The sequence below is a fragment of the Gobius niger genome (assembly GCF_951799975.1).
Source record: "Gobius niger genome assembly, chromosome: 14".
In the NCBI taxonomy this organism is placed as follows: Eukaryota; Metazoa; Chordata; class Actinopteri; order Gobiiformes; family Gobiidae; genus Gobius; species Gobius niger.
In genome coordinates, this window is record NC_136865.1 from 32,075,118 (window position 1) to 32,089,108 (window position 13,991).

Consider the following 13,991-nt stretch of genomic DNA (forward strand, 5'->3'; position numbering starts at 1 on the left):
GCTACTTAATCGATTTATGTGGACCTCTATTGATTTAAAGTGATAGTCTGTAATTTTGCAAAATGAGGAGAGCAGGAACAAGCTCCTCCCCCTCCTTCTGATTGGATCTGACAGGCTGGTTCACAGGAAAAGCTCGTCTCATCGGTCGACGTGGGAGGAGACGAGACTTTGATTAGTCACTGAGATCCAGTGTTAATTTCGTCGACTAAAATATTTAGTCTTAATTTTAGTCAAAGTGATATTTTTGACGACTAAAATTGGACTAAAACTAAATTAAAAATTCTCATGAGACTAAAACTATGACTAAAATGTCCAGATATTTGAGTCGACTAAAATAAGACTAAATAAAAATGAATAGGAGAGACTAAAATCAGCCAAACTTCTATTGACCGTCTGAAAGAGCCTCATATCATTTAAATTCACCGTCAAATAAACAGCTCTGAGCTTTGTTCATGTGGAGCAGCTCCATGAAGTCGAGGAACAAGATTAAATATGATTATAATGAATATTATAAATGCAAAGTCCACTAAATTAGTCTTAAATTTAGTCGACTAAATTGACATGCAATTTTCATCGACTAAAACTAGACTAAAATTGCAAAAAAATATTCGACTAAATCTCGACTAAAATTAAATTGCATTTTAGTCAAAAGACTAAGACTAAAACTAAAATAAAATATGTTGTCATAATTAACACTGCTGAGATCCAATAAAAAGTAAATTATTACTTCCTTTACATCAAAATGTGAGAGCAGGAGGTTGTTTTGGCACATTTTATGAATTTTGTAAAACATTTAGACTTCCAGACTATCACTTTAAAGGAAGGGGCTTTGTGGTTTCAGCTCAAATAAATGATACAAATTTAAAGGAAATAGGATTTTATGTAAAACATGAACATTATTGTTCTGTTTTATGGTTTCTAGGTAGTGGTTCTAGTGTCGGGACCCACAATCCCCCTGGGACGACAAACCACGACCCAAATATGACTTAGACTCATTAAAAAACGAAACTTTTTTCAAACACCAAACTGGTTTTGATTAAAGGAACAGGCCAGTGTTTTTCAGACTGAGATCTGTTCTTACCTGAGCTTAGACGAGTTGATGCGTACCTGTCTGGTCTTTACACGTGCGCTCAGTCACACAAAGAGACCAAAGATGTTGCTAGCATTTAGCCCCATCTCCTCTATGGGGCCAAACGGGGGTGAAGTTAGAAGCGACCGAGCTCTTCCCCGTTTCCTCTGTTTAAATACAGTTACATGAGTGGTCACATGATCCAAGTCTAGTTACACAAAAGCACTTTGTCGTCCGTGCAGTAAAGCGAAGATATTACTGTACGTCGAAGTGCTCCTGAGGTGTTACTACGCCTCACAATATAGTTCCCCGTTTTATCCACTTAATCCACACGTTTAGTGTTGTGTAACTAGACTTGGATCGTGTAACTTCTCATGAAACTGTTTTTAAAATATGGGAAATGTGGAAGACCTCGGTCGCTTCTAAACTTCACCCCCGTTTGGCCCCATAGAGGAGAGGATAAATGCTAACAACATCTTCGGTCTTTCTGTGTGACTGAGCGCACGCACAAACACCAGACAGGTACATATCAACTCGTCTAAGCTCAGGTAAGAACAGATCTCAGTTTGGAGAACACTGGCCTGTTCCTTTAACGGTGCCCAACCCTGGTAAACAACACAGTGACTTTGAACCGTTCTTCTAAGTCAATGTCGCTGCATGTTTTCCACTGGTTCTGCTCCTTCCTTTAGCTCCGTCTGTAAAGCCGGTGTGACTGTTTTAACCCTATCCTGTCTGATCTAAGTCCGCCTCTGTGCGCAGGTCTCTCCCTGGCCGAGGACATCCTCCCGGAGGGGCCCCTGGACGCCCTGGAGGGGGGCAACGCCACCTTCAAGACGCTGATGAAGGACCCGGAGTTCGCCGTGATGGTGTGGAACTTTAACAACCAGGTGGAAGTGATGCTGGTGGCGGCGCGAGCGGGCCCCATCCTGAACATCCCGGAGGCGTACACGGGCCGCGCCGACATGGACACCAACGGGCAGCTCACCCTCACCGGGCTCACGCTGGCGGACAGCGGGGAGTACAGCATCACCGTCATCGATAACCTCGGCAACACCAGGGCGGGCGAGATCGAGCTGCGCGTCATGGGTGAGTCAGAGTCGCAAGGAGACGGCGCCGAGGCCACACATGTACAATAGGGCTGCACACATCTGGTTTAGTCTGAACTGTTCTATGGGAATTAACAGGAATTTGTGAGCGTTAAAGGGAACAAACAAAACTAACACAACTGATGGGAGACTGTTTGGGAACACCAGGAAGCCTGGCGACAGTAGTGAGTGTGTGCGTGGTTGGTGGTGGGGCTAATGTGCGCAGACCGGGTGCCTCGCTTATCACCGAGTATGGGGTGAATGAATAATGCACCTAGGCGACTTTGAGCGTCTGGAAACGTGCTATATAAGACTAATGCATTATTATTATTACTATTATTATTACATCCGCGGCCGGCCCCCACGTGACGGTCCCACCGCCCGCGGGCATTGACCACGGGTCCATATGGACCGCGGTGCTGCTGCCCGAGGACAACCCACCGTCACAACAACGCGAGTGCACGAGATCTGACTGCCGTGCGTGTGCGCGCATCCAAACAGGGCGATGTGTGTCATCGTCACTCACCCTAAACTGCAGACGCTCCGCACAGGTACAGTTACATCCTCAAAAACACATCTGCGTGTCTTTGTTTCAGTCTCTCCTGCAGTGACCGAGGCTGTGGTTCATTATAGATCCAGTGCTGCGTAATGTCAGAGACGCAGATAAATGCGTAAGATCCAATCCTGGCCGTATTCCGTCTCCAAAGCTTTGTCTCCGAAAAAAAGTACACGCAAAACATTGCCCAAAACCTGCTCAAACACGAGCCTCTAATCACACGCGCTGCTCCGACTGATTTATCCTCCGTGTGAGTAAAAGCGACAATGAAACTACCACTTAACGAGCGCATGGCCTGCACTGCGGAGATTTTTTCTTTTTTTTTACTTTGCTGCTGTAACATTTGTTTTCTATTTTGCTTTCACGTATTGTGAGCCCAGAGGTACATTTAATTCTAAAGCAGCTTTGAAAGCATTGCCAATTTTATTGTAAGGTTATAAATACTGTCTAACAACGATCATTAGGCTATTTCATTTCAAAACCTACTTATTATTTTTTAGATTGTTCACCACCGTGATGCACCAAACCACGGGTCCTGCACCGTGAACCAAACCGTTAGAGCTGAACCCCTAATATTTATCCATAATTATTCCACTGTCTCTTGAATTCTATTCCCAGAGTTTAGTGAACATATTGTCGTTGTAGTTTATAAGAAAGGAGTACGGGTGCATCAAACACTCCAATTGCAGATTGTTTGAAATTATTTTTAGCATTCATTATTTTACACATTTGTAGTGGCCATAGTTTTTGGACTGGGTTCGGAACCACTGGTCTACAGCTGAACTGTGTGACGGGTTGGACATTTCTTTGTAATCACTCATAATCTCAGAATATCAAATGTGGAGACTAGCGAGGCCCGGCCGAGTGTTACAAGATCGCACTGCAGTGACCGAACCTGGAACTGTATAAATACCAAAACATCAGTGCAAAAAGCTGCACCACCGTGACCTGAACAAAGATGGTGTTGACTGGAATCAGAAAATTAACCTCTTAACCCCCGCCTTAACCGAGTCCAGAAGCTCTCCAGTCCAGAAGCTTTTAGATTTGGGTAAAACTGAACTGGAAATAGTTTGCCTATCTAGTTCATGAAGGACTTCTAACCAGGCTTTGACGTCATCTGAATGAGGTCGATGGTTGACAACAGCTGGAAACATCTGGATTGTTCATAATTTGTGATATTTGAGGCTAAATGCTAATGGACAGAGGAAAATAAACTGACCAAAGCACAGAATTCTCAAAGTTTCCCAGAGTAGCCGCTTGATGTTTCTGGAGGTACAACACCATCTGTCCTTTCTATAGTTTATAAAGTGTAAAATGTAAAAACTACTGAGCCTCAAAGTGGAGTCCCGTTGCCGTCAACAGGACTCTCTGGGCCAGATCTTGTGCTGGGGGAACTATATTGTAAGCCCCTTAACCCCTTAACCCCTTATCCCCCGCTTAAACCGAGGGATTTTCCCAGTTTGGCTTTACTGAAAACTAAAAATAGCGACAAGCCTGATGAAAAGAAAGAATAAAATGTCACAAAAGGGGCGAAAAAAACGTGACAAAAATGTGAAGAAAAAAAAATGTAACGCAAAACGCAACAAATAAGGAATAGAAAAAATGTTTTTAAAAAAGGGACACCATGAGGAAAAAGATCTGTTTCTGGTTACTCTGGCCTATCGGCTGTAAAGTTTTAGATTGGGGTAAAGCTTACCTGGAGAAAACACATGGAAGTAATGAACTGGATTTTATGATGAATTATTGAAACTTGAAATTATTTTGAACCAGTGTTAATTTTGACAACATATTTTAATTTAGTTCTAATCTTAGTCTTTTGACTAAAATGTAATGTAATTTTAGTCGAGATTTAGTCGAAAAAATCTTTTCAATTTTAGTCTAGTTTTAATCGACTAAATTTAAGACTAATTTAGTCGACTTTGCATTGATAATATTCATTATAATCATGTTTAACCTCTTAACTCCCGCCTGAACCAAGAGCATTTTCTCCAGTTCAGCTTTACCCAAATCCTGTAGGCCAGTGTAACGCCTCATTTGAAAGCTAAGACCTACAAAACTAAATTGATCTTTTTCCTCACATCATCAGATTTTTCTTCATCACTTTCTTTGTTGGGCAGTCGTCTCATTTTTGGCACATTTTTGTGACTTTTTTGTCACTTTTTTGTCAAATTATTTGCATTTTTTCGTCACATTTTTGTTCATTTTTTGTCACTTTTTTCACATTTTCATCCTTGTTTTTGTCTCAGTTTTGTTGCTATTTTCACAACTTTTTTCCTGCTGGAGAAAAAGTGCTCGGTTCAGGTGGGAGTTAAGGGGTTGATCTTGTTCCTCTGCTTCATGGAGCTGCTCCACATGATGAAGCTCAGAGCGGCTCCTATAGCAGAGAACTTACATGATATGAGACTGTCATTTGTCGTTTAGTAGTAGTAGTAGTTGTAGTTGTAGTAGTAGATGATTTTAGTCTCTCCTTTTCATTTTTATTTAGTCTTATTTTAGTCGACTAAAATATCTGGACATTTTAGTCACAGTTTTAGTCTCATGAAAAACTTTTAATTTAGTTTTAGTCCAATTTTAGTCACAAAAATATCACAAAAATTAAGACTAAATATTTTAGTCGACGAAATTAACGCTGTTTTGAACTAAATAAAGCAGCTGTATTTTTGTACATTGGACTCTTCGGATTCGTATTGAAGTGCACAGTCAGCGCGTCACTTGCTTTACCTGGATTTGCTGCCCTCATCGGTCTAAATGGATTTGCATTTTCTCTAGTTTGGCATTACCCAAATCTAAAAAGCTTCTTGACTGGAGCTCACAGCCTATAAGCTGGAGTAATGCCTGATTTCAAAGCTAAAGAACGTCATATTTTTTATTCTCTTTTATTCGCTTTTTTGACACTTTTTCATCCTTGTTTACTTCTCGCTTTTAGGTTTGAGTAAAGCCGAACTGAAGAAAGTGTGCTCGGTTCAGGTGGAGGTAAAGAGGTGAAGATTCGGAGGGAGGGAGAGGCTCAGTTTTGCTGGTAAAATGTATTAGGTTAATAGTAAATACAGTGTGAGTCTGTTTGCAGTGAATAATGTCAAATGATGTTAGATCCACACAAACCAACAAAGCACTGCCGGGGGTGAGCGGGGTTTGTGTGAGAGGTGGGTGTGTGGGCTGCAGAGCGCCCCCTACAGGCCTGGCAGGTGAAGTGCCGATCTTTAGAGTCTAGATTTGTTTACTTTGAGAGTCCAAAATGGTCCTGAAGAAAGCAGCTTTTTGAAGGTAAACAAACTGCTAGCTTATCAGCTAAACCCATTTGAGATCTACAAACATCTTCTTCTGAGACACTGAACAGTGAAGAGGCACCAAGAGCCCCCACACCTGCAGCACGGAGCAGGCGTCACAAGAGGAGCTACAGGAAACAACAAAAGGGACCAACGAGGAGATGGTGATAGACTGTGGAGGGAGCTGTGCAGGAGGAAGAGGAAGGACGAGGTGGAGCTGACCAGTGCAGGACACCACGCTCTGAGACGGGGACAAGCCCAGGAGGCGGTGCACCGTTTCAGATGATCAGAGGAGACAGAGCTACAGTTTCTCCATCCTCCAAGGTCATGCGGGTGGAGTGGCTGAAGGACAAGAGATCATCGACCCGGCCGAGGACAGGAACTTCTACATCACCGTGGACACAACCTGATCATCAAGCAGGCGCGTCTGTCCCACACGGCCAACTACACCTGTGTGGCCAAGAACATCGTGGCCAAGCGCAAGAGCTCCACCGCCGTGGTCATCGTCTACGGATTTCCCATCAACCAGTGCTCCTCCTGTGACCAAAACAGTGAAGATGGCGGCCGCGACACAACCATCTTTCACCAAAGAAAAAAAAAGAGTGGAAAAAGAGTGGTGCCACTGAATGGGTGCTGCTGCCGGATGCTCTCTCATCGATCTGTGAGATCAATAAAGTATTATCGGTATCGGTAGTCTTGGCCTCCATCACAGCTCGCCGTTAAACCTGGAACCTGACCAGCTCCTGCATCCTCTCAAAGGGCTTTGGTCGGAGGCTCCTGTGACTCTCAGTCGTCCGGCTTCCTGCTCCTGCTGAACTACAGCCATGTTAGAGCGCGGCCGATCCGACCATGTGACCAGAGGCCGATCGATAAACGTCTGGTCTGGACTGTGACAGCAGGGGGCGCTTTATGAGGGCATAGGGCTGATTCATCAAAGACACTCCTGTTGTTGTAGAGACGCACCGATCCGGGTGTTTTGCTTCCGATACCGATGCTGGGGGTTTGAGTATCGGCCGGTATTCGATATTAACCAAAACCAAGAGACTTTCCTGAGAGAGTCTTTCTCTGAGTGAAAAAGTGAACGTTCCTGTTTTCTCCAGATTGAGATTCATCTTTTGTTTCTCTGAATGAACTAAAGCATGACTGGACTTTCCTACATTAGATTTCCTCCTTGACTCAGGCTTTAGGTCACATGATTATAAACGACTCACATGAAGTGTCTGATTAACACATATTATCTCTAACAGTTTGCAAAAATTCTTGAAAAACGTTTTGTTTACAGATTAGATTCATTCATGGAAAAAAAAATGATTTGTTAAATGACAGGCAGTTGGGATTCCGAAAAAACAGGTCCACAGCCTTAGCGTTAATGAAATTCACAGAGCATATCACCACAGCAATAGAAAATAAAGAAAGCACCATTGGCGTATTTATTGATCTAAAAAAAAAGCTTTTGACACCATAGACCACAACATTTTATTTCAAAAACTGTTGCATTATGGAATTAGGGGAGGGGTGTTAAATTGGATCAGAAATTATTTAGAAAACAGACAACAATTTGTACAGTTTGCTGGCAATACTTCGGAAAAATTAAAAATTGAATGTGGAATACCCCAAGGTTCCATTGTTGGGCCCAAACTTTTTTTTTTATACATAAATGATCTATGTGAAGCATCAGAAATATTACAGTCGGTGTTATTTGCTGATGACACAAATGTCCTTTTCTCTGGAAATAATTGAAAGAACATGAGTAAAATAATTGAAAAAGAAATGGTGAAAATAAAGGATTGGTTTGATGCAAATAAATTGTCACTAAATGTGGCTAAAACAAAATGTATGGTGTTTTCAAATTGTGAATTAAACGTGGATGTCCAGCTGTCTTTGAATGGAAGAAATATTGAAAGAGTATCTGAACTCAAGTTTTTGGGTGTGACACTGGATGAAAAATTAAATTGGAAACCTCATGTCCACAGTATTAGAAATAAATTATGTAGAAACATTGCTGTTCTTCACAAAGTCAAATATTTTTTTAAATCGTGAATCTTTAAGGGTCTTATACTGCGCTTTAATACTTCCTCACTTACTTTATTGCTCAGAAGTTTGAGGAAACACATACAAAACTACAAACAGTTCAAATCAACAAATATCAACTCTTACACACTACTGTAAATATTAGATTTTAATTTTAAAAACAGTAGTACCTGTGTTGTTTATTCTAGCTTAAGGCTTAAAGTATAATACCTGCGAATCAGACCATTTATGTTTTTTTTGTGTTTTTTGTCTACCTTTTTGTATTTACAGAAAGGGGCACTTAGCATAAGCGTTGTCTTCATCGTGCTCCTTTTCAATCATGTATAAAAAAAAAGGTTAAAAAAAAACATGTATAGTTGTTGAAATGTGAAAACATGTAACTAACATGACTGAAATAAATAAATGAATAAAAAATAAATAAATAAATAAACAGTCATTTCATAAAGTGAAACACAAACACTTGGACCGAGTCATAGTTTCTGTCCCAGCTTTGATGAGTTAGTTTAACCTCTTAACCCGCCTTGATCCAGTGTCTTTTCTCCAGTGTCTTTTCTCCAGTTCAGTTTTACCCAAATGGAAAAAGCTTCTTCCAGCCTTAAAGCCAGAGTAAGGCCTCATTTGAAAGCCAGGACCTAACTGATCTGTCATCGCCTTTGTGTCACGTTATCGTCGCTCTTTTGTTGAGTTTGACACTTTTTACAAGAAGCTTTTCGTTCTCCAGGTTCTGAGCTTCAAAATGAGCTGCAGCGTGAACATATGAGGTTTAGTGTTTACTTTTAACAGGAAGTCTCTGTCATTTTCGGAGATATCGTCGTTTACCAGCAGGAGATCGGCCGATAGCTCGTAAAACACCCAAATATCAACCTGTACTTTTGACATGACAGTACTCATGTCAAAAGTAGACATGAGTACTGTCATGTCTGCTTGACAGTTGACATGACAGTACTTGTGTAGTAGAAATTGTATTGTCTGTGAAGTAGTTCTAATAATAACAGCTTTACACTTTATAAACCTGAGTCACAAGTTTCTGCCCGGCTTTCTCTGTCTTCGTTTAACCTCCTGTTATGTTACGGATCAAATTGACCCATTTTAAAGTTTGAAGATTTAGGAAAAAATGTTAAAAGTATTTTTTCAGTATGAAACTTCTTCTTATGCCTTATTTAGTGTAATCAACATATGATATGAAAATAGTTCCCCTCACATATTTGTAAGCACTTCATGTTTATATCACAGCCATGCAGAATACTTGGCTCCAACAAATCCACTTTTTATTAGACTAAATATCTTAAAATTGCATGATCTTGTTGATGTTTACACAGCAGTTGTGATGTACAAAGCTCACAGTCTCATGTTCCCTCAGTGTCTACAGGAGATGTTTCAAACTAGAGAATCCATAAACAACCTTAGAGGAACTGATCTGCTACAGAAACCTCAAACACCTCCTCTTAACACTAAGAGGAGGTGTTTATCAGTCAAAGGCGTTGATCTATGGAACGGTTTATCTATTCAACTTAAGGCTCCAAAACTATTAAAGCATTTAAGAAAATGTATAAGTTAAACATGATAGAGAAGTATAGAACACTTGAATGAAGATCATTAGAAAAGAAGTCGATCGAGGAAACAAAGCATAATTTCTGATTGTTGAAGTTTAAGTTTTGTGCTTAAGTGTTTCCATCGTTGGTGTTAGAGAAAGTGTAGAATGTGTCTCTTTGGACACAGAGTCACAGTTTGTAAAAGGGGTTTAGGCAGAATAAGTCTTGGCTTCAGCCTAAACCCCTTCGGTCAGGCATCATTTAGATTAAATACTTAATGTATGTGTTTTCTTATTGTATAATGTCTAAGATCTTTGGAAAACATGTGACATGTGATTTAAATGTTCATAATGACCGAAGAAAATACATTAACTAATTAACTAACATAGAAACTGTTCGGGTCAGTTCAGTCAAACTGGAGGTAAAAGGGCATCAAAAATGTCTCTGTATTTGTTTCTTTGCAACTGTGAGACACATTTCACCCCAATCACACACACAGGCATGTGTGTCAGGCATCAATGTCTGCAGCAAACATAATAAAGACAGCACCAGGGCCCCCCAGGATGCAGGCCCGGATCTACAGGGGTGCAAAAGAATGCATTGCATCCTTACTTTGAAATGTTTGCACCCTCAGTTTTAGTGGCATCACAATATATTTTAATAGCATGAGTCTGTATGATAAATCTGAAGTAGCACCTTTTTGTAACTCAAATACAGTTAGTTCTGGAGCCGGCCCCTGACAAATGAACAGGAGGGTCTAACTGTCTCCTGATTCTGGCTCAGCCCTGCGTCGTTTACACCTCGATATGAATCACACAGTTCGTATTTACTCCCTTTTTCATTTAGCATGTGGTACATAAATATCTAACCACACAATCAGAACAGGAAGTTTGCAGTGGCGAGTGGAACATCTTTGAATCAGCAAAGATGGAAACGAAGCTCTTTCTTCACACGACAAACAGGCCACATCCTCGGCTCGCACGCCGTCACACGCAGAAAAGAGAAACAAAGTCATGCTTCGCTCCAAGTATTTTCGGACACTAAATCTGCAAACATTTCTGTCTTTTCTTTGTTCATTACTTAGCTACTTAGACCAGAAACAGCACAGAGTTACCAAATACGTAGTATCCTTTTAAATAACAACAGGGACCGATCTGTTACCATGTGACGCCGATCTTAACCCGATCTACATCAGACACAGCCCGGTGGTGTCATGAGAGGCCCACACGTCTCACACAAGGCCAAAGGGACAGAGCATTTTGGGGCACTGACTGTTTAAAAGGAAATGTAGTTTTGACACACGAGTGAACTGTTTTGGGAGAGATATGAGCTTATATGTAAGTGAGCTATAGTGTTGTGCTGTCAGACTGTTTTGCCAAATGATCTTAGATATAATGTAATTTCTGTTTCAAGAAATGAGCCAAACCAATGGAGAAAAACTGTACTAGATTTGATCTGTTTCCTTGTAATTGTATTCACAGTGGAGCACTTTGAATGACCTTGTGTCTGAGGACCTGGTGCTCCACAAAGAAACCATTTGCCATTTGTGGGAACAGGCTCAGAGCTCGGCCGTTTCTCAATCTGTGTACTTGTGTGGCCCAAGTCCTGCTCCAGTTCAAAGTTCGCTTCTCAGCAAGTTCGCTGTAAATCCCCGGAGGAGAACTTGCTCCGCCCGTTTTACCCAGGATGCATCAGAGGAGACTTGTGCGTCTCCGCCAGCTCCTCCTCACACCGAGCCCATCCTCCTCACACCAAGCCTCCCCTCCTCACACTGAGCCCCTCCTCCTCACACCGAGCCCCTCCTCCTCACACCGAGCCCCTCCTCCTCACACCGAGCCCCTCCTCCTCACACTGAGCCCCTCCTCCTCACACCGAGCCCCTCCTCCTCACACAGAGCCCCTCCTCTTCACACCGAGCCCCTCCTCCTCACACCGAGCCCCTCCTCCTCACACCGAGCCTCTCCTCCTCACACCGAGCCCATCCTCCTCACACAGAGCCCCTCCTCCTCCTCACACAGAGCCCCTCCTCCTCACACTGAGCCCCTTCTCCTCAGCACCGAGCCCCTCCTCCTCAGCACCGAGCCCCTCCTCCTCACACCGAGCCCCTCCTCCTCAGCACCGAGCCCCTCCTCCTCACACCGAGATCCCTCCTCCTCACACCGAGCCCCTCCTCCTCCTCACACCGAGCCCCTCCTCCTCACACCGAGCCCCTCCTCCTCACACCGAGCCCCTCCTCCTCACACCGAGCCCCTCCTCCTCCTCACACCGAGCCCCTCCTCCTCACACCGAGCCCCTCCTCCTCACACCGAGCCCCTCCTCCTCACACCGAGCCCCTCCTCCTCACACCGAGCCCCTCCAGCTGAACCACAGCTGATCGCGCGCATGTAAATAAACGCGGAGATGTTTAAGAGTCTTTTATCCTCACAGACATGCCTCCTGTTTAAGATGGTTTTCTGAGCAGAAGTGTGGAAACAACTTTGAACATGCTTTCATTTACTCACAACATCAGCAACAGTTTCATTTAAAGTCTTAACGTCATGAACAGGTCATTGAGGACAAATGCATTTTACTTTTACATTGTTTTATTAAGGGGGCGCTGCAGACACATCTTTATATGGGAACTTCAAAAACAGTCACATATTTTAAAGTCTAAATTGTTTGTTTGTTTTTTCAGAATAATCAGTTTGCACATCACATTTTTTAATGACTTTCCACATAACGCCTTATTTATAGGCTGTAATAGTCAAACATAATGTGAAATTGTATAAAATTTCATATGAGGTGATTTAATGTTATAAAAGCTCACAGCCCTATGTTCAGGAGCTACTTCCTGTGATGTCATCAAGTTCACTTGTTCCAAAGCCGAGTCCACACTCGTGAACTCCTCAAGCCCGTACCCCGGAGATCACAAGTACGGAGTCTGCAGTCTGAGAATTGAGAAACGGCCCGTATGTCTGTGTTTTCTAAGGTTTAGAGCAGAAAGTGAGCAACAGCCCTCCTGATGACGTCCCCTGAAACCCATGAATGTGTCTCTTTTGTTTCCAGCGCCGGTGTCGGACGTGGTGATAGAGTCGAGCGTTCCCGAGGCCCGTGAACTGGGCCCGGTGGTCCTGACCTGCACCGCCAAAGGCTTCTTCCTCCGGTTCAAGTGGTTCAACGGCTCCACGGCCATCACCGGGAACGACCACATGAAAGTGGAGCGGGTGAGACGTGTTCATCGTCTGCAAGGAGTCGCAAATCCAGCCCTTGTTCAATTTATTGTTGTTTCCTTGACGATTAGGATCTGGTGTCGCTAAATTTCACAAAGTTTGACGCATTATGTAAAAAGTGTTTGAATCACATAGAACGTCACGAACTCGAGCACATTCAAGACGGAAGACGTTTGTTCATGTGACGTTTGTGATTCTTGTTATTGTCACTTTAGCCGCGGTTCCACAAACCATGCTTCTGTTCAAGTTTCAAGTTTCAAGTTTAATGGTTTTGTATTGCCCAATATCACAACAGAAGTGGCCTCACAGCTGCACCAAACATTAAGGCAATAAAACAGAGCAATAAATATGACAATTAAAAGTTCAGGTAAATATAATGGCAAATATAATGTCCAATAGGAGGTAGTGACGAGCGGCGTGGGCGTCCCCCGTCCTTAGACTCTCCAGCACGGCGAGGAAAAACTCAAAAACCCGGCAGGAGAAAAGAGAAACCTTGGGGAGAACCACAGAAGGAGAGATCCACTCCCATGGACGGACAGGCTATAGAGACCCAGGGCCGAAGGATCCCTCAGCAGACGGGCCAAGATCACAGACTGTCCAGTCCTCAGATTCTAGAATGCAGGTTCCTCCGTTCACCCGGGTTCCTCTGTTCGATCTAGACAGGCACTCCCGAGGGGGTGGGACAGGAGACACCATGTGAATAGTGATGAACAGACTACAGATAAATTAAATATTGTATCATAATAAAACAAAGTCTGCAGTAAGAAGAAGAGGACAGCGCTCAGTGGACCGTACTTCCCACAGCAGTGTTTCTCCTGAGGCAGCTTTACTTCAGGCTGTGGGTCAGAGCTTTACTTCAGGCTGAGGGTCAGAGCTTTACTTCAGGCTGAGGGTCAGAGCTTTACTTCAGGCTGTGGGTCAGAGCTTTACTTCAGGCTGAGGGTCAGAGCTTTACTTCAGGCTGAGGGTCAGAGCTTTACTTCAGGCTGAGGGTCAGAGCTTTACTTCAGGCTGAGGGTCAGAGCTTTACTTCAGGCTGTGGGTTAGAGCTTTACCACTGACCTGATTATAAGCTCATTCTCAGAGGTACGTTTTGAGCCTAGTCTTAAATGTAGGGACTGTGGCTGCTTCTTTAACGTGGGCTGGGAGTTTATTCCATAAGACCGGAGCTTGGTAGCTAAAAGCTCGGCCTCCTACAGTAATTTTGGAGACTCGAGGAATCACTAGTTGCCCTGAGTTTTGAG

The 13,991-nt window shown here is 43.1% G+C and overlaps 2 protein-coding genes across 2 annotated transcripts in view; one reads left to right on the plus strand and one right to left on the minus strand.

Moving 5' to 3' along the window:
• LOC306973752 (unconventional myosin-Ig-like) overlaps nt 1-13,991 on the minus strand; it is a gene marked incomplete at its 3' end in the record, with an annotated part of 481,166 nt that overhangs the window by 336,666 nt on the left and 130,509 nt on the right. The window lies entirely within an intron of this gene.
• The window catches only part of LOC306973889 (cell adhesion molecule CEACAM5), a 270,429-nt gene that overhangs the window by 2,076 nt on the left and 254,362 nt on the right, over nt 1-13,991 (plus strand). The window contains exons 2-3 of the mRNA XM_079570964.1: nt 1,829-2,155; nt 12,584-12,741. Of these exons, the coding sequence (XP_079427090.1) occupies nt 1,829-2,155; nt 12,584-12,741 (485 nt within the window). The remainder of the gene's footprint in view (nt 1-1,828; nt 2,156-12,583; nt 12,742-13,991) is intronic.